The sequence below is a fragment of the Pinus tabuliformis genome, chromosome 7 (assembly GCF_031772625.1).
Source record: "Pinus tabuliformis cultivar Carrire ecotype Pingquan chromosome 7, CPIR1, whole genome shotgun sequence".
NCBI classification, from domain to species: domain Eukaryota; kingdom Viridiplantae; phylum Streptophyta; class Pinopsida; order Pinales; family Pinaceae; genus Pinus; species Pinus tabuliformis.
In genome coordinates, this window is record NC_142293.1 from 818,161,953 (window position 1) to 818,188,039 (window position 26,087).

Sequence of the window (26,087 nt, forward strand, 5' to 3'; positions counted from 1 at the left end):
TTCATCACTTAGTTTTTCGATGAATATTGTTTCCATAGTTTGATGGTACCCACTCATGAATAGGTTCTGAAGTATATAGTTCCCATATTTTTTCTTTATACACCTCATATATGTATATCTCTTAGAGGGTGACGTTATGTTAATATTTAATAATTACGTACACAGCTTGGGCATACATTATGGTTAGATATTTTTTCAATGCACTAATGCCGTAACCATGTCCTGGGTCTTAACCAAGTTCAACCATAGTTCAACCATAGGTCGCAATCTTGAGCTTTGATTAAAAAACTAAGAGGCTTCCCACTCACCTAGCCGAAAGTTCTTTAGGGAGCTGATCTATCGCCAGGTGGTAGCTCTTATCTTGAGACTCCTTAATAGATGAACGGTTATAGAATTTTGGGCACAAATCGATGGTGGATAAAGAGGGATGATTAGGGTAACCACACAATCATTCTGAGCTGGGAAATTGTGTCTGATTTTGCTGGTTCCATTGAGATGTGAGAGCTCTGCAATTTCTAGTGAAAGTTTAAACCCAAAAATGACATAGGTTCCCTTTCCTAGTTGATTTAGGAGAGGAGTACACTTCGTTTAATTATTCCACTGAGAATAGCAGACTTCGTCGAGGGTTTGAATACAACATCATAGTTATGGGTTTCCTCCGTTTGGTAAACAACCGATGTGGCTCCAGGTATCTCATAACCTTGCTCGATACCTTCTGCTTCTATGAGCCAGTAATCATCAAGGGTACTAATTGTGTTACTGCTACCATGAATAGGGGTTTCAGTTACAGGAATGGTCTCAACACTCAAGTAACTAAACCCATCTTAAATTTTCTTTTGTTATCTTTGATTAATAGCATATTTGTGAATTTTAAAGTGCAAATGACCCTTGACTTGTAATTTTTTTGTAGGTATGAAATGGGGTTTCAGTTTCAATTCCTTTTAATCTTGTTTCTTCCCAACAGTCGTCGTCATCTTCTCATAGTTGTCATTGCTTCATTTATTAGGTTCTTACTCAGTCCCTTCTAAGAGGCCTACTCGTGCTTGATAGCTCATTTTTATTGTTGGATCTTGATTCTTAGAAATTACTATGGTTCAAAATTCACATGGACCGATTCCCGTTGTAAATTTGGGTCTAGGGTTCGAATTGTCTTGCAACTATTTTATTTGTTCTCTTTAAAGGATTACTAAGGCTTATGAGTCAAGAACTGTTGACCAACCAGAGTTTAGGGTTGAATATTGAGCAGAAGAAAGTATAATTGTCATTGGTGTTTTCCAAATTAAATTTGCACTGGACAGACTCAACCTTGCGGTCGACAGTGTAGGTTTTGTTTTGAACTATCCGCAAGTTAGATTAATCATTGACAACACTTGTTGACATGAGTATAAACCCAACCAGGACACGAGTCTCATCCTAGGGGGTCAACACTTTCAATGAGTGTGGAGATGGAGCACTCTTTATCGTAATCAGGCATAAACTCTCTATATTTGATATTGTCTGGTTCTTACCTTAATATTTCTTGATTAAGTTGTTCATTTTCGAATGGGGTTTCTTTATAAAATCAATACTACACCTTTGGTTCCTCCCCTGCGTAGTGTTCATGAATATTAGATATTTTTTTCTCGTAATAAAGAAGCAATAATTCTTGAATGGTTTAGTTAATGTTTATATAATTTATTCCCTGGTTTACTGTTAAGAATTTCTCATTACCTTGAGATAGTTCTTACGCTATTTGCATAGATTCTTTATGAAATTAATTAAGAGTTGAAACATTTTTTGCAAAAGAAATTTTAAATACTTATTTTTGGTAGTTTCAGGCTGTCTCTTCATTTATTCATTAAACATAATGTTTTCATTTAATCGATTTTTGTTTGTTTAACTGGAAGATTCTTTATGAAACTAATTAGGAGTTGAAACATTTTCTGTAAAAGAAAGTTTAAATACTTATTTTGGGTAGCTTCAAACTGTTTGTTCATTTATTGATTAAACATAATGTATTCATTTAGTCATTTTTTTTGGTTCAACCGACTTGTTACCAAGTACTATTTTCCAAAGTCTCAGTTAAATAAACAAAAGAGCTCACAGTAATAATTATTTACATCACTCGGGATTTTACACCCTTTTATTTTCCTTTAAGTATGTAATTTGAGATCGAGTGAGATGAAATTTTTCTTAAACTGGTTTGAAAAATCCTCTAATATGATATTCATGTAATCTGATTAGTTGAGCTCTATGAAAAATGGGAAAAAGAAAATGGTGCAGAGTTGATTATCAGCAAGGTAAAACTCTCTACTCTTTTGGATTGCAATGTTTTATTGCCAAATTTTTAATAATGTACCACTTTCAAACATTCGTTGACATCTTTGTATATCCTTCAGGGGGATGGGCAAGCATTTTGTGTTGGGGGAGACTTGCGTGCATTGTATTATGTAAAGGCAGGTTAGTGTCTAATATTTTTGAAAATGATAGCTTTACTTCTTGGGTATAGTTTTAGAAGAGTTGTCTGTTAGATTGCAAGCTTAAGTAGTAGAAGATGTTCATTTATGTCTCATTTTAATCTTGTTGTTAGCTATTTTCCAATTCGTTTTTCTGTTTTAACGTTTACCAATGTTAAAGATATATATGAAAGGCAATTAGTACAACCACATTGGTAAATGTGGTTGATGTAGGTAGATCAACGTTATTTGTTATTTAATAATGTATTATTTGGTTAATATCATGAGATAATTCACATAATAATTTTATAATTGTATTAGGTAAATGTGAAAAAGTAAATATGGATTTAGAAATATAAAATAGTTAATATTTAAAATTCTATTCATTGATGTGAAAATGACCACCAAAATATGTCATCATTTCTTATATATAACCAAAAGATAACTATTTGGATTAAAAGAATACTTATAAAAGTAAATATCAACACTATTTCTTCAAAACAAATATTCAACTGCACATTGACATAACTAATTTATCTGATTTTGTTTATGAGTGCTTTTATGTTATCAATCATGATCCGTAAACATTTTTGCAGACAAACATATTATCAAGCTTATGTACAAAATCTATTGGCTTTACTATCACATCCATACATACAAGAAAAATCTGGTGAGGACTGCCACTTTTTTGTTTATACCATTTTTAATTTCTCATATTTTAAAATTGACTGCAATTTGTCATTCAAGACTCGTGCTAGTATGTTGGGAAGAATAATGTCTCTTAGATTTTATATGGATCTTTTCAATATAATTGAAGTTTATTAGATTATGTATATGCTTTCTTTGCCATCTAAAACTATAATAGATAGTATACATACCAGAGTTCTCCATAATTCTCGTTGGGAAGAATAATGTCTCTTAGATTTTATATGGATCTTTTCAATATAATTGAAGTTTATTAGATTATGTATATTATGCTTTCTTTGCAATATAAAACTATAATAAATAGTATACATACCAGAGTTCTCCATAATTCTCATTTAAAACATAGTGAAGATTTCATCGCTAACTTGTTATTTTCCCTCCGACACTTTTTGTAAAAATAAAAGAGGAGGATTTCTCCTCCAATTCTTATGTTCCTATTTAATTAATTGCAAAGAAAAAATTTCAAGTTTGATTCACGTAGCGTTTGTTAATGGACTTGCAATGGGAGTAGGTGCAACTCTAGCAATATTATCTTCATTTAGAATAGTCACGGAGAAAATTGAGAGTTTTTTCAATTTTAATCAAAGATTTCCTATTTTCATATAGAGGATTAGCATATCCTCTTCAATTATCTATCCTCATTATAAACAAAATATTTAGGCATTTTATTTAGAAATATATGTTACTAAAATTTTGTTTAGGCATTTTATTTAGAAATCTATATTACTAAAATTAGTAAAGGATTAATTAGAAACCATTTAATATTTAGGATTATTTAATATTTATAGAATGTTGTGAAAATTATTTCCTTAAAGAATACAGTAAAATAAATTATTTTAAGATTTCTAATTTATTAATATTTTTCCTTCAATGATCACAGTTCACTTTCTCTCTACTTTTGTTGACGGATCAACAGACTAAAACTTGATGTATTTCCCCAAGTAAAGGAAACAACTTGTTTCATGGTCATTGTGAAAAATCATTTGAGAGACATTCCTTTTGATAGTTTTCTCTAAAGTTACTTCTTGACATTCTAAATTTTTTCTTGGTTCTAAAAGCTCTGGGCCTTTTTGCAGTAGTAACAGCAGGTAGACATGAAGCTATTGAAGCAAGTGTCTTTGGATATTCCACAAAATATCTTCTGGACTACCATTTTTGAGTCTGTACCAGACACCATTGGGGAAAGGCAAATCAAGTGATAACGAAGAAATAATATATCATGTTGCGAGAACGTGTGTCAATTTTCCATCTTTTGTAAAACAAACTTTCATGAAGACAATTTTCATGAATGCAGGATTGCCAATCAATTGTAAATTCGAATGAATATACATTTTACAATTTTTGTAAATTCAAATGAATATACATTTTATAATTTATTTATTTTTCCTTATCAAGGAAGCCAATTCCAATTATACACGGGTATTGAAATTGTGGAGCTAACCACTGCATATAAACTTAATTTTCCACCATTTAATGTGATTTAAGCTTTTGGTTTTATATGTGAGAAAGTAAACTCTCTTGTAGGATGGAGAAGTGTTGAACACTTTCATTTTTCCTCATAATATATCATGAAATGAAATTCCAACAGAGGATCTTTCATGTTCAAATTTAATGACATTCAATGACATGAATATATTTTCAGCAAATATAAGTCATTCAGCAAATCTAAGTGTGTTGCCTTATTATTTTCAAGGTTGCTTTCGAGAATTGTTAAGTTCTGGAAATTGTTTTTCTTTTAGATTTAAAATGAGTTTGTTGTTAACTTCAAAAAAAATGTATATTTTCTTTACCATAAAGAACAGAGATTTAAGCTAATTAGAATCATTATTTGGGAACTTTAAATGTTGAAACCACCTTAAAAAAACATTTAAAATGATTTTGTTTATTTATTTTTTAAATATTTTTTCATATTCTCTTTACAGAGTTAATAGTTGAAATTATGGGCCTATAGTCTCTATAGACAATATGTTTTTACTCTCAGCTAATGTCTTCGAAGAAACAAAAATGTAATTGTAGAACATTTAAAAAGATTTTATTTATTTATTTTTAATATATTTTTTCATATTGTCTCTAGAGAGACAATAGTTGAATCTATGGACCTATAATGTAATTGTAGAACATTTAAAAATATTTTAATTAATTTTTTTAATATATTTTTTAATATTGTCTCTAGAGAGACAATAGTTGAAATTATGGACCTATAATCTCTATAGACTATGTTTTTAATCTCAACTATTGTCTCTAAAGAAACAAAAATGTAATTGTCTCTAAAAAGACAAAAGAAATTGTCTCTAGAAAAACAAAAGAAATTGTCTCTGAAGAGACAATAATTCATGTGTCTTTATAGAGACAATAATAATATGTGTTCAATATTGTCTTTAAAGAGACAAATTTTTAAGACAATAAAATTTTGAGACACTCAATTTTGCCACACCCTCTTAGGGACAATATTTAAGACAGTACACAAATTTCTTTTTGTCTCAAGTTAAGACAATTGAATTGGAAAATGTCTTAAAAACCCCCTACATGTAGTAGTGTGCGGAAAATAGATTGGGTCATCTGCAATTCCTTCCATCATCTTGAAGCCCATGCCATAAGCAGTGTAGTCACGAACAGAGGTTCAGTCTGTCCAATGGGCTCCTTGATTCCTTCTGCCCTTCTCAATTCGAATTCAGGAGTCGTATTGGAAATGAGAACGGGATTTTGGGCAGAGGAAGGGGAATGCTTGGATTGGTTGGATAGGCAGTCCAGGCAATCTGTGATCTACGTCTCATTTGGCAGCTTGATTTTGTTAAGCGAGACGTAGTTCCAACAACTTGCACTTGGGTTGGAGGCCACATAGAGACCATTTCTTTGGGTTGTGCACCTGATCTGCTACAAGGTACCAAGGTTGCCTTCCCTCCAGGGTTCATGTTGCGCATCCATCTGACCGAGCGGAGGTGTTTGGTGTCGTGGTGCCCGCAGTTGAGGGTTCTTTCTCATCCTTCCATTGCTTGTTTTCTCACACATTGCGGATGGAATTCAGCTTTGGAGAGCATCACCATGGGGTGCCCATGTTATGCTGGCCATATTTTGGAGATCAATTTCTGAATCAAAGTTATATAGTCCATGTCTGGAAAATTGTCTTGTCGATGCTTAAGGAAAATAGTACCTCTACAACAGATGGAACATCGATAATCGACATGACTGATATTAAGAGCATTGTGGAGAGAGTAGTGACGGGCGAGGAAGGTGCAGAGATGAAGAGAAGAGTGTTGAAGTTGAGGGAAAGTGTGATTGTTGCAGTTAAGGAAGGTGGTTAATCTTACACAAATTTTCGCAACTTCTCCACTTCAATGAAAATCGTAGAAAAGCAATTGATGGACGTTGTTGAGTCGGGGTAGCATTCTCTTCTAGAAACAATTCTAATAATATTTTGAATAGCTTTATTACATTATTTTTGCTTCTGATTATTGGAATTAATGTTTCAATAGTCTCCTCGTTAAGATCAGAAATTGGTAAGTTAAAAGCCACAATGTCAAGATGGAAAACATCTTTATTCATGTTTTCAAAGAGATCTAAGGCCTCCTCCCTTTGGCTACAAAGATGCTCCATTATTAGTGTTCCATTTGTGATTTCATAGGCAGAACATCTTTGTTTGTTAATTTCAAACCGTAGTTGATATTCAACATCCACTTTGCCCGACACCCCACTAGTTGATATTCAACATCCACTTTGCCCAACACCCCACTTACTGTTAAGTGTGAAGCCAAACTCAACACTGTGCGAATGACGGCACCAACTCTCCGACAGTCTGCCGTCATAGTTGTCACCGCCACACTTGCACCCAAGCTACCACACTGCCATTATCTTCTAGATCTCCATCCACTTTGCCCAACACCCCACTTACTGTTAAGTGTGAAGCCAAACTCAACACTGTGCGAATGACGGCACCAACTCTCCGACAGTCTGCCGTCATAGTTGTCACCGCCACACTTGCACCCAAGCTACCACACTGCCATTATCTTCTAGATCTCCATCTGAATCACATGCAGGATTCTAGATCCTCCTTTATCCTCTATAAATTTTTAATTTCTCTGCCCAGTGATTGGAAGCCAAGGCCCACGCTTCCCTGTGTGTAATATCTGTGTGTAATATGAAGTTATGTTTTCTCTTCTGCTGTCAATTTCTTCTGTTGTTGCTCCATTGTCTATGGTTTGTCTATGATGTTTGTTTACTGCCATAGAAGTTTTAATTCAGCTTTGTTCTCTAAACTAACAACTGGTATCGGAGCCAGTGATATTCAGTGTTGTGGATGTGTCATAAATTTTTGTTGAATTGCTGCATTATTGTTGTTGTCGGCCTGAACACGCTCGCCAAATCCGAGTCGAAGTTTGTTCCTCGTGAGCAGCACTGCAAGAAGCTATTATTGAGCAGTTGCAAGTCGCCTCTACAATTGTTCTCTGCAAGCAGTCGTTACGGAGCAACAAGTTGCCTGTTCTCTGCAAGAAGAAGCTGTTAGATTTCTTTGTTTTGAAAATACACTAGATGATAGAGGTCCTGGCTTGAAAAGACCATAAAAAAATTGGACGAGAACAGGAGGGAGGACCGCTGTTGAAGAAAAACCGAAATCGAAGGAAAATGGACAGTTGTTGAAGAAAAACTGAGATTGCAGGAAAAGAGGACGACTGTTGACGTTGGAGTGCCAAATGTGGAGTTCGATGCCATGCTGTAAGGTTTTCAAATAAATATACGAGCCACTTATTTTTGAAGTGTGAAGGCTTTATGTTTTTTTTATGTGTTGTCTTAATTTTTCAAAAGAGCACGTATGTGTGAACTTGAGCCGGAAGTTTTTTTTAACTTATTACTGTGATTTCATATATCTTTAATGTTGGATTTTATGTTTTATTTAAAACATAAAAAGTATAGTTTATTAAAAGGAGGTTTATTAAAGGAGTAAACAATTTTTTTAAGTGGCAAGGAAAAAAAAGAGGGAGCTAAAAGGAGATTGATTTTGGCAAAAGTTATAATAATTAAAGTTTTATTTTTAAGTGGAGTTTTTGTGTTTTGGGGCGTGAATTTGATTGAAAATGGAGACAATAGTTACAGATATGGAGAAGTTGAGCGGGGCTAATTTTTCCCTATGGAAATCACAGATGGAGGATATACTGATTTTGAAGGATCAGTATTTGCCGATTGAGGGCACAACAAAGAAACCATCATCGATGACAGATGAAGAGTGGAATAAGCTAGATAGAAAGGCGATTGCAACAATCCGCCAATATCTAGCAAAGAATGTGTATTTCAATGTGTCCAAAGAAAAGACGGCAGAAGGATTATGGAAGAAGCTCCATGATCTATATGAGAAGAACACGACATCAAACAAAGTGTTCTTTATGAAAAATATTTATAATCTCAAGATGAAGGAGGGTGCTTCAGTTGCTGAGCACTTGAATGCATTTAATATTATTACTAATCATCTTGCCTCTCTTAAAATAATTTTAGATGATGAAATTAGAACCATTTTGCTAATGTGTTCTATGCCAGACAGCTGGGAAAATTTAATTATAGATATGAGCACTTTAGCAACTGTAGGGACCCTGAAGTTTGATGATGTTAGCAGCAGTTTAATGAATGAGGAGCTGCGACGCAAGTCAATTGCAGAAAACCATGAAGGAGAATCTCTAGCTCTAGCTGATCGTGGTAGGAGAATGGATCGAGGTCGGCAAGGGCGATCAAGATCGAGAGGTCGATCAAAATCAAGGAAAGGAAGGATCATCTGCTTTCATTGTGGCAAACCCAGTCACATGAAGAAAGAATGTTGATTTTGGAAGAAAGGACAAAAGGATCGGAGACCGTCCTGTACAAATCACAAGTCATCCAACACAAATGAAGGTGAGACTATTGTTGTAGCCACAGATGGTGATGTGGTGTTTACTGTTTCAGTAGGGAATGCATGTGTATATACATCTAGTAGTAGATTTGATTGGATCCTTGACTCTGGGGCATCTCACTATGTAACCCCATGCAAAGATAGTTTTATTTTATATAATCCTGGTGATTATGGTAGAGTGAATTTGGGGAATAATCATTTTTGCAGTATTGTTGGAGTGGGAGATGTCTAGATCAAGATGAAATATGGACAAGATATGTTGTTGAAATAGGTCAGGCATGTACCAGAAGTGCGCATGAGTTTAATCTCTATGGGACAACTAGATGATGAAGGCTATTCCACAAGCTTTGAAAAAAGAGGCTGGAAAATTAGCAAAGGAGCATTGGTTGTAGCCAAAGGACCCAAGACAGGAACATTATAGACATTGAAGGCACTGATAGGAAAATCAGATTTGCCTGCTATCACAAAAGAAGGAAACCCAATAGATTTGTGGCATAATCGCTTGGGTCACATGAGTGAGAAGGGATTAAAAATCCTTGTTGGTAAAAATTTATAACCAGGTTTGAAATCCTACAATCTTGATCTTTTTGAGAATTGTATATATGGTAGACAAAGAAGGGTTTCATTCCTTAGAGATGGCCATGACAGAAAGAAAAATGTGTTAGAATTAGTACACTTAGATGTGTTTGGGCATGTCAACATCAAATCATTAGGAGAAGCATCGTATTTTGTAACATTTATAGATGATGCATCGAGGAAGGTTTGGGCATATCCTATGAAAAATAAAAGTGAAGTGTTTGGAATATTTCAAAAATTCCATGTTGCTGTTGAAAGAGAGACTAACAAATTGTTGAAGTGTTTAAGAACAGATAATGGTGCAGAATATTGCTTAAATGCATTTAAGGAATATTGTAACAGGTTTGGCATAAAGCATGAGAAGACCGTGCCTGGTAGTCCTCAATAGAATGGTGTCGCAGAACGGATGAATCGCACCATTATGGAAAGGGTGTGAAGTATGTTGTCCAATTCTGGTTTGGAGAAGAATTGTTGGGCTGAAGCAGTCAGGACCGCTTGCTACCTCATAAATAGATCTCCAACTATAGCCTTGGATGGCAGCATCCCTGAAGAAGTTTGGACTGGTAAGAATCTCAATTATTCTCACTTGAAAATCTTTGGATGTGAAGAATTTGTACATATTCCCAAAGAAAATAGAACTAAGCTAGATGATAAATCAATGAACTGCATTTTTTTGGGATATGCGGATGAAGATTTTGGTTATCGTCTATGGGATCCAGTGAAACATAAAATTATTAGAAGCAGGGATGTTATATTTAATGAGTCAGAAATGTTCAAGAGGACTGTAGGTGAGTTGGAGGTCGAGAAAGTTATTGACGGGTTTGAAGAGCAGCAGAAAACATCGCACCAATGCAAGAAAATGAATAGCAAATTCAGGAGCATGAAGAACAACAAGTGGAAAATGATCAACAATAAGAAGAAGGAATCTTGTAGGAACCTTTACAGGAGATTCAACCTAATAATGTACCACCACAGTTGGTTCGCAAATCTTCTAGGCCTCATAAGCCTTCACAAAGGTATCCTCCTTCAGCATATATTTTGTTGACTGATGAAGGTGAGCCTAATTGTTTTCAAGAAGCTTGTGAAGTTGATCACAATAAAGAATGGAAGAAAGAAATGGAAGAAGAAATGAACTCTTTGCAGGAAAATAAAAATTGGGAGTTAGTAAACATCCCAAAAGGAAGAAAGGCTCTACAAAACAAATGGGTGTACAAGCTTAAGCATGAAGGTGACGAAAGGAAGGAGAGATATAAAGCAAGGCTGGTGGTGAAAGGATTTACCCAAAAAGAAGGTATTGACTTCACTGAAATTTTCTCACCTGTTGTTAAAATGTCATCCATTAGAGTCATTCTTGGTTTAGTTGCTACTTTAGACTTATAATGTGAACAATTAGATGTAAAAACTGCTTTCCTTCATGGTGAAATGGAGGAAGGAATTTATATGGAGTAGCTAGAAGGCTTCATAGAAAAAGGAAAAGAAGACCTTGTTTGTAGGTTGAAGAAGAGTCTCTATGGGTTGAAACAGGCACCTCGACAATGGTACAAGAAATTTGATCTATTCGTGTTGGAACATGGTTTTTAGAGGTTGGAAGTTGACCGTTGTGTCTATATCAAGAGGTATGATCAAGGAAAGTATATCATATTATTGTTATATGTGGATGACATGTTGATTGTTGGGCATGATAAGAATAAGATCAATAGGTTGAAGAAAGATTTGGGTAGCAAATTTTCAATGAAGGATTTGGGACCAGCACAACAGATATTGGGCATCGAGATTATGTGTGACAGGAAAAACAAAAGGTTGTGGTTGTCACAGGAAAAATATATCAAGAAGGTACCTGACAAGTTAAATATGAAGGATGTCAAGCCAGTTGGTACACCACTTGTAGCCCAATTCGTACTGAATTATGTCCTAGTGATGAAAAGGAGAAGGAAGAGATGAGCAGGATTCCTTATGCTTCAGCAGTTGGCAGCTTGATGTATGCTATGGTATGCACACGACCAAACATTGCATATTCAGTGGGAGTAGTGAGTAGGTTCCTTTCCAATCCAGGCAAACAACATTGGCAAGCAATAAAATGGATTTTGAGGTATCTCAAGGGTACTAGTCATTATTTTTTACATTTTGGTCATGATGAGACTATGCTTGAAGGATTTACATATGCAGATATGGCTGGAGATATGGACACCAGAAAGTCCACTACAGGTTATTTGTATACATTTGCAGGTGTAGCAGTATCTTGGGTGTCAAGGCTACAAAGAATAGTAGCCCTCTCTACAACAGAAGCAGAGTACATAGCTGCAATAGAAGCTTGTAAAGAGATGTTATGGATGCATCGATTCCTAGGAGAGATAGGAATAAAACAAGACAAGTATGTGTTATATGGGGATAGCCAGAGTGCCATTCACTTGGCCAAAAACCTAGAATTTCGTTCAAAAACCAAGCAGATTGACTTAAGATACCATTGGATCCGTCATGTGTTGGAGGAAGAACAGTTATCCTTGGAAAATATCCATACAGATAGGAACCCGTTGATATTCTCACTAAGATTCTACCATGAAATAAACATGAGTTATGTAGAGCCATGGTAGGACTCGGTGTGACTTGATTCATGACTATTATTTGGCTTCAAGTGGGAGAATGTTAAGTGTGAAGCCAAACTCAACACTGTGCGAATGACGACACCAACTCTCCGACAGTCCGCTGTCCCAGCCGTCCCAGCCGTCACCGCCACACCTACACCAAACCTACCACACCGCCATTATCTTCTAGATCTCCATCTGAATCACATGCAGGATTCTAGATCCTCCTTCAGCCTCTATAAATTTGTAATTTCTTTGGCTAGTGATTGCAAGCCAAGGCCCACGCCTCTCTGTGTGTAATATCTGTGTGTAATATGAAGTTATGTTTTCTCTTCTACTGTCAATTTCTTCTGTTGTTGCTCCATTGTCTATGATTTGTCTGTGATGTTTGTCTACTTCCATAGAAGTTTTAATTCAGCTCTGTTCTCTGAACTAACACTGACAAAGAGCTTTGTTAAGAGCATTCAAAGACGACCTTTATTAAGAGCATTCAAAGTCCAGTACATCATAGGAACCATTTCAAAATCAATGTGAAAACTCAATATTGTAGGCCACATGGGGAGGAAAACGTACAAAAGGTATTCTAAGTGCCTTGTTATGATTAGTAGCTTTATTTGCAAATATTTTGATCTAGTCAAAGAGAAAGCATCAAAACAATTGCAATGCTTCCTCTTCATGCATTCAAGTAGATCTTCGATACCATTACACTGACTTGCAGAAGGAAGCCTCTTAACGGTTGCACAATAGATGGCCTCATTATCGACATAATCTATCTTGCTCTACACATGATGTTCTAGAGTAGGAAAAGCTCTTTTGGTATGATAATTATGATCGTGATGATATGGGGAATTAATGGGGATGTTATCTTTTATTGAACATGAGTAGGGAAATTCCAAAAGTTGAGATAATGTTTAATGTTTGAAGGATTTGGAACTCCTAGTATATGTAAAAGCCATGACTGTAAAAGCCATGACCAATGAATAAAGGAACCTGGGAAGGTGTTTTCTTATAGGAAATTATCACCAAGAAATGGATGCACATGTTATGGTCTTACCAGGTATGGTTGAGACTGAAGTTGAATGGACATTAATGTTAAAAGGAGGATACCAAAGCATGGCAAGAAATGGCTATAGTCATGGTCCTCTTAGGCATGGTCGAGAGTGAAGTTGAATGGACATCAATGTTAAAAGGAGGATAGTGAAGTTGAATGGACATCAATGTTAAAAGGAGGATGTCAAAGCCTAGCGAGAAATGGCTATAGTCAAGGTGGTATTTGTACAAAGAGGCATAACTCACAATGATAACATGTCGACCAAATGAAGTGTGCCACACTATGATCATGGGCATCCTTAGTGGTGTCTACTTAATTAGTGGGATCAGAGATCATGGCAAAGACATTAATCATCTCATTGGTATTTGAATGAATTTCTTACTCAACAAATGGTTAGGAACACACACTATCACATCATATCCACCAATGAAAATATATCAATCTACATTTGTGTGCCATATGTTAAGTTGCAAACTATATAAGTCAATGCAATAACATCCACATCCAACTTATCGAGAACCTTGAAAGGATTTGCATGGCTAAGATTGTTGAATAGTTAGCATGTAATCAAGAAAGAAGGATCACAACTACAAAAATATGCTCTTTAGTCCACAATATCAATAAGAAATGGGTTTGTAAAATGAAGATAAAACTCATGATGCAGTGAGCCATTATGGGATTATCTTTTCTATAATTAAGTATCATTTATAGAAATTAAAGGTTTAGATTGTTTAGGGAATTCTTTGGAAGAAATAGGTGTCTAATAACATTCATTGGACTTTGAAGAGGGTAAGTGTGTGTCATTAATGGCATGCAAATATCCATCATGAGGAATAGAGATAAATCCTAGAGAGGATAAGATTGTAGTGTTTGACCGGGGAACCATTGGTTGGATTACCAGGAGATTGATGGTGGGAAAGGATATACTTGGATGCAGTGAGCCATGAGTTTGGATCCAACCTAACTACATTTAACAACCTTATACATTGAATGATTCTCATCTTGTGAGGTGGTTAGAAGGCTTACAGAGTTAATAGCCTTAAAATAGTTGACCCTACCAAAACCAAGAGAAGCATGTGAAAAGCCACTAAACGTATTGGGTCTTGATTAGGAGACAAAATTAGGGAAGCCATGCACTATTATTGAGGAAATCCAATAATCTCATCAAGACCAAGTAGATATGAAAAGGGGATCTTAACCAAGAATTTGAAGACTACTCAAAAATTTATTAGGAACTTGAATCTTTGGGTGTGGATGAAAGGGGAAAATTTCACGAAGTCAATCCTCAAAGAGGGTTGAAATAGAGGAGAGGTAAGAAGAAGGGTTGTTTGTATGGTGAAAGAGTATCATTTTTAAAGGTAAAGCAAAATGGGCCAAATGGAGCAATGTAACCATGGAAACTATAGAAGGAACAAATATGGCTTAGAAAAATATGAAGAGAGTCATGTGTGAGTACCTAAAAACGGTCATTGTTATCTCGATTGCAGATTTTGAGAATATTTTGGAAAAGATGTCAAATGATTGACCTCTCCCCTATTTGTCATATTCCAAAATATTCTTGAAATCTATGATCAAGTTAAGTTTAGGTGCTAATAAACAATTTTTTAGTTAAAAAGGTGTTGTTGTATGTGTCTATTGGATGAGACCATCTTAAAGGAGATGGTCCCTCTTATTCGTCTAAGTTATGGAATTCTAATATAATGGGAGAGGATCCCCTCTAAAATGTTATTATAGTGAGGGAGTGGATCTATGTTAGGCTATGGAAGCTTATTATATAGAGAGGGAGTGAATTGATTTTAGGCTATGAAATCCTATAATAAAGTTAGAGAGGGGACCATATTCTTGTGGTGGCTACGCAATCCTACTATATAGAGAGGAAAAAATACCTAGTAGGCTCAAAAAGCATATAGAAGAAGGGAAAAAATTCCTTATGGTGATTACCGAAGCTAGTAGATTGTAAAGAACTAAAATTTCTTATAACAGTGTTGCTCTAATACCAAGTTATATATAAATAAGGACAATGCAAAACCAAATATTATATTAAATCGAGTACAAGTTTTATAATTTCTTATAACAGTGTTGCTCTAATACCAAGTTATATATAAATAAGGACAATGCAAAACCAAATATTATATTAAATCGAGTACAAGTATTTTTTGCATAGCAAGAGCCTTCTTTTATAGGAAATTTTAAAATGGAAATGATTAAATTTGACATGTTATCCTATTTATTTAATATAAATAACTAACTACTTATTTAATATTCTAATGCTTGGCAAAACTAACATCCCCCAATTCTCCAATATTTCTCTTCCTTGGGATCCTTACCAAGAAGACAACGATTTTGGACATGATGGAGGATAAATAGATAGAGCTTTAAGATGGAGCCTTGTGCAATGTTTCATGGATAGTGGTTCAAAGAGGCCATTGGAAGAGAAGTTCACTAGGCTTGAAGTCATAATCAACTCAATATTGATAGTAGTGGCCAGTTGGTGGATTCTTGCTTAAGAAAGCAAGGAATTCAAGATCTTAGAGGACAAATGAAGAGACTAAAAGGTTTGATCAAATGGTAAGAATGTCTTGGAAACTATTTAAGTTGGATGGTTGGAGTTATTGGATGCATGAGACTTTGGGACATGTTGGATAGTAATGCATGATCTAATGCATACTAAGTTAGTGGATGTTGATGGAATTTATTGCATGTTTTTGTCCACTTCGACCTTGGACACCAAAGAAAGGCTCCTCGGAAGAAGGAAACAACAAGCCATATCCCCCTATATAAAGAGGATACAAGTAAGTGCAAAGGCATTAATTTACAAAAGAGTCGTCATTCATCAAGTGGATATGGAGTTTTGAGGTGCTAAGTATGGGTTTTAATATAATGAACAACTCATATGTTGGCAATCTTGGGGACTCTCTACAATGGAATTGGACAACTTTGCTTAAGACATGGCAAAGCCAGACTGAGACTAAGTTATTAGTGAAAAGGGAACTATAAGAGGTAGTTCCATGGATGCGTCAAGATTTAGAATGTGCAAGTAGTGTGGCAATAGGTAGTTAGGTATTATACATTGCAAAATGAGACATAGATAGTAGTACAACTTTCTTGTTGTATTCTTGTGATATTTTTTATATTAATAAGGTAAGGCATCCACATTGGGTGTCACCCATGTACTTTTACATTGTGGTCCCTTTACATTGTTAAATGTCACTATTCTTGCATTATTTTGAATGACCGAGTATTGAAGAATATTAGCTAAGTGTTAAAGTTTTAGATGTTTTAAGGACAGATTTGAACTATCCCTAGTGTCAGAATATATTATTTGTAGAGCTTAATTTCAAATTTACCAAGTTATAGCTTAGAGCATAGTTATGAGAAAACCCTATGTGAAAAGGCTTAGTTTGATTGGTGAAACTGTTATGACTAAGACAAAAACAATGCCATATAAATAGCTAAAGTAAAAAATTCAAATAAAACCAACAAATCCATAATAAAAATAATTTTCAACTTTATTCTTTTCTAATCATAATAATAATAATAATAATAATAATAATAATAATATATTTATTATTTCAAAATATTTTTACCATTTCTATTTAAAAATGTGTAAATGTGGATACAACCGCACAATATTATTAAAGAATTTATTAGTCCTTGCCCTAAGGAAGCAGGGACTATAGTAATCGATTTCCATCGATATGCACATTAATATTTAGTTCCTATTATGAATCAAATGATTAAATCTAAAGTTTTCATTATGCATGTTTCAGTTCACTTTTTTGCAGCCTACTAAATACTGAAAACGTGTTTTGTTATCAAATGAAAAAATTTGAGGTCTTATTTGGCCTCTTCCCTAGCAATGATCAAATTTGAACACGTCGTAGCCCTTCAAAGGGCCTCTCGCATATCACAGAAGTAGGCAGAAAATTTTACTAGTCAAAAAAAATTTAAAATTTGAATTTTGCATTTTAAAAAGAAATTGGAATAATATTATAAAAAAAAATTAAGAAGGGTTGTTAAGTTGTCAATCCGCCTATTTTTTTTTTTTTTAATTTCATTTTTTCTAAAATCCAGACTTTGGGAATTCCAATTTCCAACAGTGAATGCATTGTGCATCTATCACAAATTACAATGGTTGAACTTGTGAATTTCCTTTCTCAACTGATGTTAAATCCCATTTCAAAAACAACAGTTTCCTTTTGAGTTTCGTTTTTTAATTATACATATGATGTGAGTTAGTTGTTGTGCCTATAGGTTTCCCCTAAAGCAAGGCTCGATGACAATTTACAAGAGGAGAGTAGATTCATCATTCAGCAGACGCATGTCAAGCAAGGTTTAAGCATGATTTATGCTTGGAGAGGAGAGCATTCAACAGACTTCATAACATACTGGATTTTAGAGAATTTCAAATTATGCTCCAATATAGACATCTGGGTCCTCTTGTTTCGGTGATGTGAAGGAGCAATACTGAATACAAATAGATTTGTAAGTTACTCATTCTGCTTTGATATCTATATTTTTCACTTATCATGATCTGTGTAGAAAGAGTTAGTGTTTTTTAGACGAATTTATAGATTCATCATTCAGCAGACGCATGTCAAGCAAGGTTTAAGCATGATTTATGCTTGGAGAGGAGCGTATTCAACATACTTCATAACATACTGGATTTCACATAATTTCACATTATGCTCCAATATATACATTTGGGTCCTGTTGTTTCTGTGATGTGAAGGAGCAAGACTGAATACAAATAGATCTGTAAGTTACTCATTCTGCTTTGATATCTATATTTTTCACTTATCATGATCTGTGTAGAAAGAGTTGGTGTTTTTCAGACGAATTTATAGATTCTTCTTAATAGCTGAGAGTTCTTTTCTAGGATTCTTGCCTAATCTGAAGTATTTAAATTGTGTTTGGACTCTTTCCACGTGATTTTCCTTTCCCTACTTCAATACCCACATTTCATTTTTTATTTTTGCTATGATCCATGGCAGAAAATAGCATACAAAAGAGCGGGACCATTTTCCCTACAATTTCTTCAATACCAACATAGGGAACCTTTGCCTTTTCATATTTTGGTAATTAAATGATGAATTTAACATTATGGATTCTGAAATTATTTTAAAAAAATTTACTATCCATGCATGCCTGTCACCTGATAGATATGATATTTTGGGTCTTTTTCCATACTTGCTTCAACGGTTCAGGCCCGAAACTTCTAATTTTATAATCTGGCTGACTTAAACCTAAATGTTTACAGAGAGACACTAACTGCTTTCTGTTAATAATATTTTCTCCAACTAAACTATTTTGGTTGTTTTAGGGAATTCCAAGATTCGGCCTTTCTGTGTATGCTTTTAATCTTTTTCTTCCAGGACTTCATGGATTTTGCTGGTTTGTTGTTCTCCTACATTTTCATAACAAAATATGCATGCATTAGAGAGTGACATGCAGTGAAAATCACAACTAACACCATAGAGGCTTGGTCTTCAAAACTGCTAGCTGTGTTTTTCATGGCCTGTGAATTATCATATAGGAGGCATCCGACATCCCATAGGAAAAATTGGTCGCTTGGCTAAAATGATTATTCATCAATCTCGATGGAGCCCTTCTCCTTGTTTCCATAGCTAAAATCTCATTGCTAGTACCCTTTCCTCTCCCTTTCTAGTCATCCATTATTGGGGCCCTCTCCAACCTCTATTTTAGTTGCAAAACTCTTCTTTGTTTTTATTGACCTCTAGTGGTTTGGATAAGAGGGGTAAGGAATTCAAGCATGTTATATCTATCCTGATTCCCTAGGTCAATTCTTCTTGTCGTTCATCTTCCTTATACTTCTTTTCCAACCTAGACTTAACCAGAATGATAGTCCATGTTGGAAGACAATGTTATGCTTCTAATTTCAAGTGCTAAAGGGCACCATTGACCAGCTAAAATTTTCTGGACATTATGAGGAACATTGATGTTTCCGATTCCTGTGGCCCCTAGTTTTCTTTGGGTTTGCTAGGAAGGTTCTGCTGGCTATGCTGGAGGGCCTCTTCCTTAAAAATAGTCTCACCTTCCTTTGCCTAATCCTACATATTTTTCAACATCTTTTTGGTGAAAGACCCCCTAGTCGGGACACTACGAAATATTCAATATTCTAACGAAAGTATCAACACACAAATTGAATGAATACTTTCATACTTTTCAGAAGAAATAGCGAAAACAACAACCACATTTACATTAAATCTTTACCATATAGTAAGAAACTTACAAATTGATTAATTGTGGGGTGAAGCTACTTGGTGGAGATGGCTTTTATGGTTGAAATAGCTTCCAAAAATTGAATGAATACTTTCATACTTTTTAGAAGAAATAGCGAAAAAAACTACCACATTTACATTAAATATTTACCATATAGTAAGAAACTTACAAATTGATTAATTGTCGGGTGAAGCTACTTGGTGGAGATAGCTTTTATGGTTGCAATTGCTTCTAGTGCAATGGCAGCAGCAATACAATGCCCAATCATAGACTGAAAAAATAAGCCATATTTAAAATCAGAAACATATATTGTGTTTGCAGTGGAAAGAATGGTATACATTTTGGAGCTCGGAGAAATCATTTGTGTTTGTAGTGGAAAAATAGCACAACCTTTGGAGAAAACAGAAATCATTTATTAAAAAGGTTAAATTTACTCCTTGAAATGCTTGTTATTAAAGGTTGTATATACTTGTTGAAATTCATTTGGATTAATTTCAAAGAACTCGGAAGTTGCAGTGTCTGTATTGAGTGGTGTTTTTTTTATGGTTTTGTAATTTCTTCAGTATTGAATATGGAGTTGATATGCATATGGAGTTAATATGCATGGGAAAAAGTATTTTAATGATTATTTTAAATAAATATTTCAATATCAACCTTTTATAAAATATGCCCAGCTTTCAACATGAAAATTGCCTAGCCTTCAACATGAAATTTGACAAGTGACATATATATAAAAGAATAAACTCTGAATCTAGAAGACACCAGAGATCAAATCCCTTTAAGTACACTCTGCACTCTCAAGGCATGATGAATCTGTTAGATCTGCTCTGTTGATGTCAAATAAAAGCAACATTTCGCCATTCTTAATACAAATTCAAAACTCATATATACTAATTACAAACAAAACGTTACAATCAATCTCAGGATCTGATCAGTAATGAATTCTTCACCTTTGTGCCATTCATTTTGATGCAAGAAGTATCCTTGAAAACGTTCTTGATAGCTTTAACCTCTGCCAGATCTCCAGCCAGAGTTGATGTTGCATGAGCATTGATATAGTTGACCTGCAATGTTATTTACGATATGATAATTGTAATTCTCTACTACTGGTAGACCCTCATTAAAGCATTGGAGTCACTTACCTCCTCTAGTGAAACTCCTACGTCTTTCAAACATTTCTGAATGCACATTGAAACTCCAAGCCCATCAGAGTGTGGATAAGTCATGTGGAAAGCATCACTAGTGACAGCCCCACCCAGGTACTCGGCTATTATGGGAGCTCCTCGCTTCATTGCATGCTCAAGACTTTCCATGACCTGGTATGGAGAAAAGACAAATTATGCTTTATCCAAATCCCCATATTCTTATAACCTGGTTTGGAGAAAAAAACTGATTATGCTTATCAAAATCCCCATGTTCTTATAGTGTGAATTGCTCATAGTCTGAAATGATCTTTGAATATTTACAAATAACTCAAACCCAAATTTGAATAACTTGAGTGTTGTTCATGAAAAGGGCTAAGTAATGCATCTAGGCTCATGTCCCTTGAAAATGAAAGCATTCCTGACAATTCTATCTTGAATGGCTAAATAATTCAGATCAACCAGTATGACATCAATGATCAAGGTGCCAGTTCATTATGAATCTGAGGCTTAACTGTGATTTCTATTCTGCCTCCTATGTTCTACATTTTGCATTTACCAGTAAATTAGATGAAATATCCACAGTGACTGGGTTCACATTGAGCTTACCAGCATGCCAACACCTTCACCAATGACAAACCCATCACGATCTCTGTCCCATGGTCTGGAAGTTGTCTGCGGGTCATCATTCCTCTGTGAAAGGGCTCTACAAGCAATAAATCCACCCACACCTGTAGGAAAAATTGAAGCGTCTATGCCACCTACAAGCATGATATCTTCTTCGCCTCTGCAAATATGATTTGCAATTGCACATAGGCAATAATTTGATGTTGCACATGCTATTGAAATTGAGTAGGTCGGACCCATTACTCCCAGATCTATTGCCAACAATGCAGATCCCATGTTTGCAATGGAATAAGGAACAAAATATGGTGTCATCTTCCTGAAACCCTTCTGTACAAGAGCCTTTGTTCCACCAGAGTAAACTGTAAGGCCACCCATCGTCGAACCCACCAACACCCCTACACGCATCTTGTCTACCTGTGTAGAATAGAGCAGTCATGTTAATAGAATACATTTTATGTTTATCTCTTGACATACCATGTACTGAGAGAAGCTGGGTGTATGACTATATTCTAAAATTCAGGCGGGGTGGGGGCTGAGTGGGATGGGTGGATCTTTGCACTGTGTGATCTTAGGTTTACATAAGTGGATTAGCATTTTCCTAAGTTTCTGGTCTATTATTTAGTGATCATCCACTTCATTAGTAGACAATGGACTTTCTACCAAATCCTTTGATTAAATGAAATAACTATCATCTTAAGTTTATATGAATTGTGTATTTAATATTATTGAAAATCAAATGACAGTATTTTATTTTCCTAAATTTTAACTATTACCAGATATCCTCAAAAATATAGATGCATTTAGGTGAATCTTGATCAGATAAAATCAATAACGATAACACCAAATTTTCTATTTTTAAAACTTTTGTTGCATAATGTTCCAATCATTTTTAAACCACCTTCATTATCCATTGACCAATAGACTATCTCTCTACCCAAAGACTTCAAAGCCATGAAAATCCATTGCCCAATAGACTGTCTCTCTATAGAAAGACTTCACAACAATGAATATTCATGATTCCATGAATTCCATACATGTTTGTGGCTCCACTACATGACATAACTCATAACTATATTAAAAATAGAGTGATGAATGCCTTGTCATGCTCTGGCATGTTTAGAAGCATAACATTGAAATGCGCACTCTTTCATGTTTGTAATTTTATTTGAGATGTAAGTAGAACCATAAAATTGAAATGTACACTTGTTGAGCATTGAAATGTGGACTTCTAGTTGCCCACCTCCACTCTCAACCATATATAGCCATTAACAGACATAACAATCATGGAACCATGCATGTGAATGTTCGTGGCTATCCCCATCATCTGGTGTTAGAAGTGTTGGGAGATAATCATGCGTGATTTTTATTCATTATTTATTATCCAGCTCCACCACCTTGTACAACGAATGCTGCATAGACTTGCCCCACTCAAACTGCCAATTGTTGGTATGCTTTGTGCATCCCCTTTTTTGTGATTGTTTTCCTTGTGAATCGTGATGCCTTCTACATTGCAGTTACTGAAAAACAATTTGAGATATTCCTTGTTATAGAAGAAATTCCATTTTGGTGATGGAAATGTGCATAACCTTCCATGAAGATCAATGTTAGTTTTAATTTTCAATGATCAACAGACCTATGTGTGTGAGATCTATTTGTTGCTTTTCATTAGTTTTCATATGAATTTTGTTGTATACTGTCTTATTTTCAAAGAATATTGTGTATTTTTATATTAATCTATATATCTATATTTATTTCTTTTTTTTATTATAGGTATAAAATGCCACCTCTTGGTCACCCTAAAGAGGATCTGAAACGACTTTCACTTACCTATGCATTTGGTATCTCTCAATTCTCTAATCAACTGCATATTTCCGAAAATGAAGTATATGATTGTATATTTGTACGATTGTAAGAGATTTCTAGAGATAATAGAAGAGAACCTTCTCATGGACATAACCAAATTGGGTGAACCACGTATATCTATTGTATTATTTTTCCTTGTTCTCTTTCTGTTCTTATTTATATGTTGATATATTGTTGGTTTCTTGGATATATACCTAGTTTAGTAGATCTAATATGCTAACAATGACCTGCCCAGTCCTCATCTTGAAAACTTAGAAGAATTTCCCAGCAGTTCCTCCTGACACCCTGCCTTGTCTTTGTCCTAGGAACTGTGCAATTCTGCCTCCCAGCTGGGTTTGACCTTGCAACTGTCACTGCTATCCCGGATTGCGAAAATATGCCTCCCAGTGACATCTGCGTAGTTTTTCCTGACAATGTTCTAGAGGCTTGTATCCTAGCCTGAGCTGTGTTGTGCACATTTTTAGTGCCTTGTCCCTCTCCCGGTCACCTGCATCGAAACGGAAAACAATGCATCATGTCAAACTAGGAGATTTTTTGATTTGATATCATCTCGTCACGATTGATTGAAGGAATGGGTATATTGATGAAACATGGCATGATGACGAACGAGATGAAGAAGGAGTGCATGTTAGAAGACTTTCTTGCGGTTGAACAAATGTATGATGCACATCAAGAAGCAAGAGAAAGGGAAGCCATCAAGTAAATACCAAGACCACCGAACACCCCGTGCACTTTTCCATGTGGAGGTGAAGATATGTTACAACGAGAGCACACCCAGCACCCAGTAGCATGAAAACTCAACATGAACACCACAGTAAGCTAGTACATGTCAGTAGTGTCATGTCAAGTTGTTTCCTAAGTTGGCTTGTCCACATCACTACTATGGGCCATACTTGTTGTAATCAAATTTAATGTAATGTGAAATTCCAAGATATGCACATATGAAGGTGAAGAGTCACAGCAATTGAAAAGTCATGGGAAGTCAAACAGTCATGAGGGAAGTCGAAGAGTTGTAAGGGTTAGTTATCCCCCTTGGCTAGATATACCCCCTCATTGTATGAGAAAAATAATTTTCACCTTGGCTCCTCCCACATAGCCTTAAGAGTCTGTAGTCTATTCTTTGAAGAGTGAGGAGTGGCTCCAATGTCCCACTACTAGGGTGAGTGAAGTATGGTGTACAAATGTGTCTTGGAATGTTTTCTTAATTCAGAAGCATGTCTTAGGCCAGCACATTTTCACACATGTTTTGTACCTATTTGTGAGACTATTCTTTAAACATTTATAATGCATGTTTTGTTAACCCGTACTATGATAGTTGAACTACTTCGGTTATTTTAGTGACTACATTGTTGAAGATGTGTTGTATCGTTTATCACTACTATCTCACTCGTGTCGACTACTCCGTCTGACACTGGACAGACAATCCTTATGTTTTCTTGGTTTTAACGACCGTCACCCCAGTGTGGACTACTCCATTGGATGGTGTACGTGTTTTCCCTTGAATTTTGGTTTTCACGACTGTCACATCCGCTGTGGACTATTTTGTTGCATGTTGGATAGACCCTTGTGGTTTTCGCATGTGTCTCTCCTTGGGTGGAACTACTACCTCTCATCTAGAGGCTCACTTTTACCCTCTCCCTTACAGTAAGAGAATACATACTTAAAGTTACATTACGCACTCACCAAGCATACTTACCTCACTTTCTTGAAGTTACAAGCATAATACTCTCATGTTCTAAACAACAAGAGCTAAGGAAAATCTCTAAGATAATGGAAACTGGGCCATCATATTGGATGGGACTCCTACACCAAACATTGTGAGGTCTATTTAGGACTTCATACCGAGGAGATCCCTTGAATGTTGGTGGGTCCAGCACCATCAACAAATCCATGGATAACACACCTTTGTACAGTGGTTCTTGCAAATATTTTGGGGATCATACAGATTAAATTCTTTGGTTTGGAACTCAAACTTCACTATCTCCTTAGCTTCGACATCTACATCCTTCAAGCTCTTAATCTTGTACAATCCAATCCACAAAGGAAGAGTAGGACATGGTGCCTTCTTCCTCTTATACAACCCTCCTGATAACCCTATGGAGATGTGATATGAGACCTCTTGAATGACCAGCTTTTCCATGGCATACCTTGGTAGAACATCCGGAGGCTTCTCTCCGCAAAACATCTTGATGAAGGTGCCATCGGGTGAGGCATACCAATCTGCAATGTCAAGTATTTCCTCAATCGCCTCTTGGAACATGCAAGGTGGATCTGCTCAAAAATCAACTTGTACAATAGGATGATGAAATGGTCATTCAGCCTCACCATAACCTCTCGGTAGCTGCATTTGGAAATAAACATGCAATAAATATTGACAACAATCTCTTTTAGTGTCCATGTCTAGCTCATGCCCGGAAACTGATGTTGGGCATAATTGCATCAAGTAAGTATGCATACATGTAGAATATCGCTTTCTCATCCTTGGGTAGAATCTGGGAATTAGTCACATTGACTTTCAATTGAAGATCCATTAAATCCAACCAGTTGAATGGCCTTCCATCATTCACCAACTAGTCCAACACAACCACGCAACCTTCAAGAAAGGTTTTTGTGCTCTCTTGACCGTATAATCAACATGAAAAGATGATCAAGAACTGGTAGGCCTTCTTGAGAGACTTTGTCTTGTAAACATGATTGGGTGTTGTTCTGAACTTTTTTGGCTCTTTCACCCGGCCCTTGACAATATCTCTTGTGTTCACAACGTTACGAGTGGCATGGAAAAGTTTATCCATAAGGTTCATCGGTTGAGGTAAATTTTACATCTTCTAATAGTTTCATGCCCTGAAGGTGGCAAGCTCTACCCAACTGACACTGCTCAAAGTTATAGTCTCTAGATATGTGTGTGAGACAATCCAGTGAATGATGACTGCACATGGGAAGGTGGGTTACCTACATGCAACCTTGTATAAGACTGATTGCTGGATACTGATA

At 35.5% G+C, this 26,087-nt stretch overlaps 1 protein-coding gene and 1 pseudogene across 1 annotated transcript; one reads left to right on the top strand and one right to left on the bottom strand.

Annotated features, from left to right (window-relative positions):
- Positions 1 to 5,772: 5,772 nt before the first annotated feature.
- Positions 5,773 to 6,442, top strand: LOC149250106 (UDP-glycosyltransferase 76H1-like). The gene is made up of 2 exons (XM_089453553.1): positions 5,773 to 5,942; positions 6,046 to 6,442. Exons 1-2 carry the CDS (start codon positions 5,773 to 5,775, stop codon positions 6,440 to 6,442), a joined length of 567 nt encoding a protein of 188 aa, XP_089309679.1.
- Positions 6,443 to 6,948: 506 nt separating this feature from the next.
- Positions 6,949 to 21,644, bottom strand: LOC149250107 (3-oxoacyl-[acyl-carrier-protein] synthase I, chloroplastic-like; annotated as a pseudogene).
- Between the last annotated feature and the right edge of the window lie 4,443 nt (positions 21,645 to 26,087).

Excerpts from the sequence above, each read along its gene's own strand:
- LOC149250106 (XM_089453553.1), top strand. The coding sequence starts at position 5,773 with ATGGGCTCCTTGATTCCTTCTGCCCTTCTCAATTCGAATTCAGGAGTC. Across the intron at positions 5,943-6,045 it reads TTGATTTTGTTAAGCGAGAC|GGTTCATGTTGCGCATCCAT; the intron begins GTAGTTCCAACA and ends CCTTCCCTCCAG.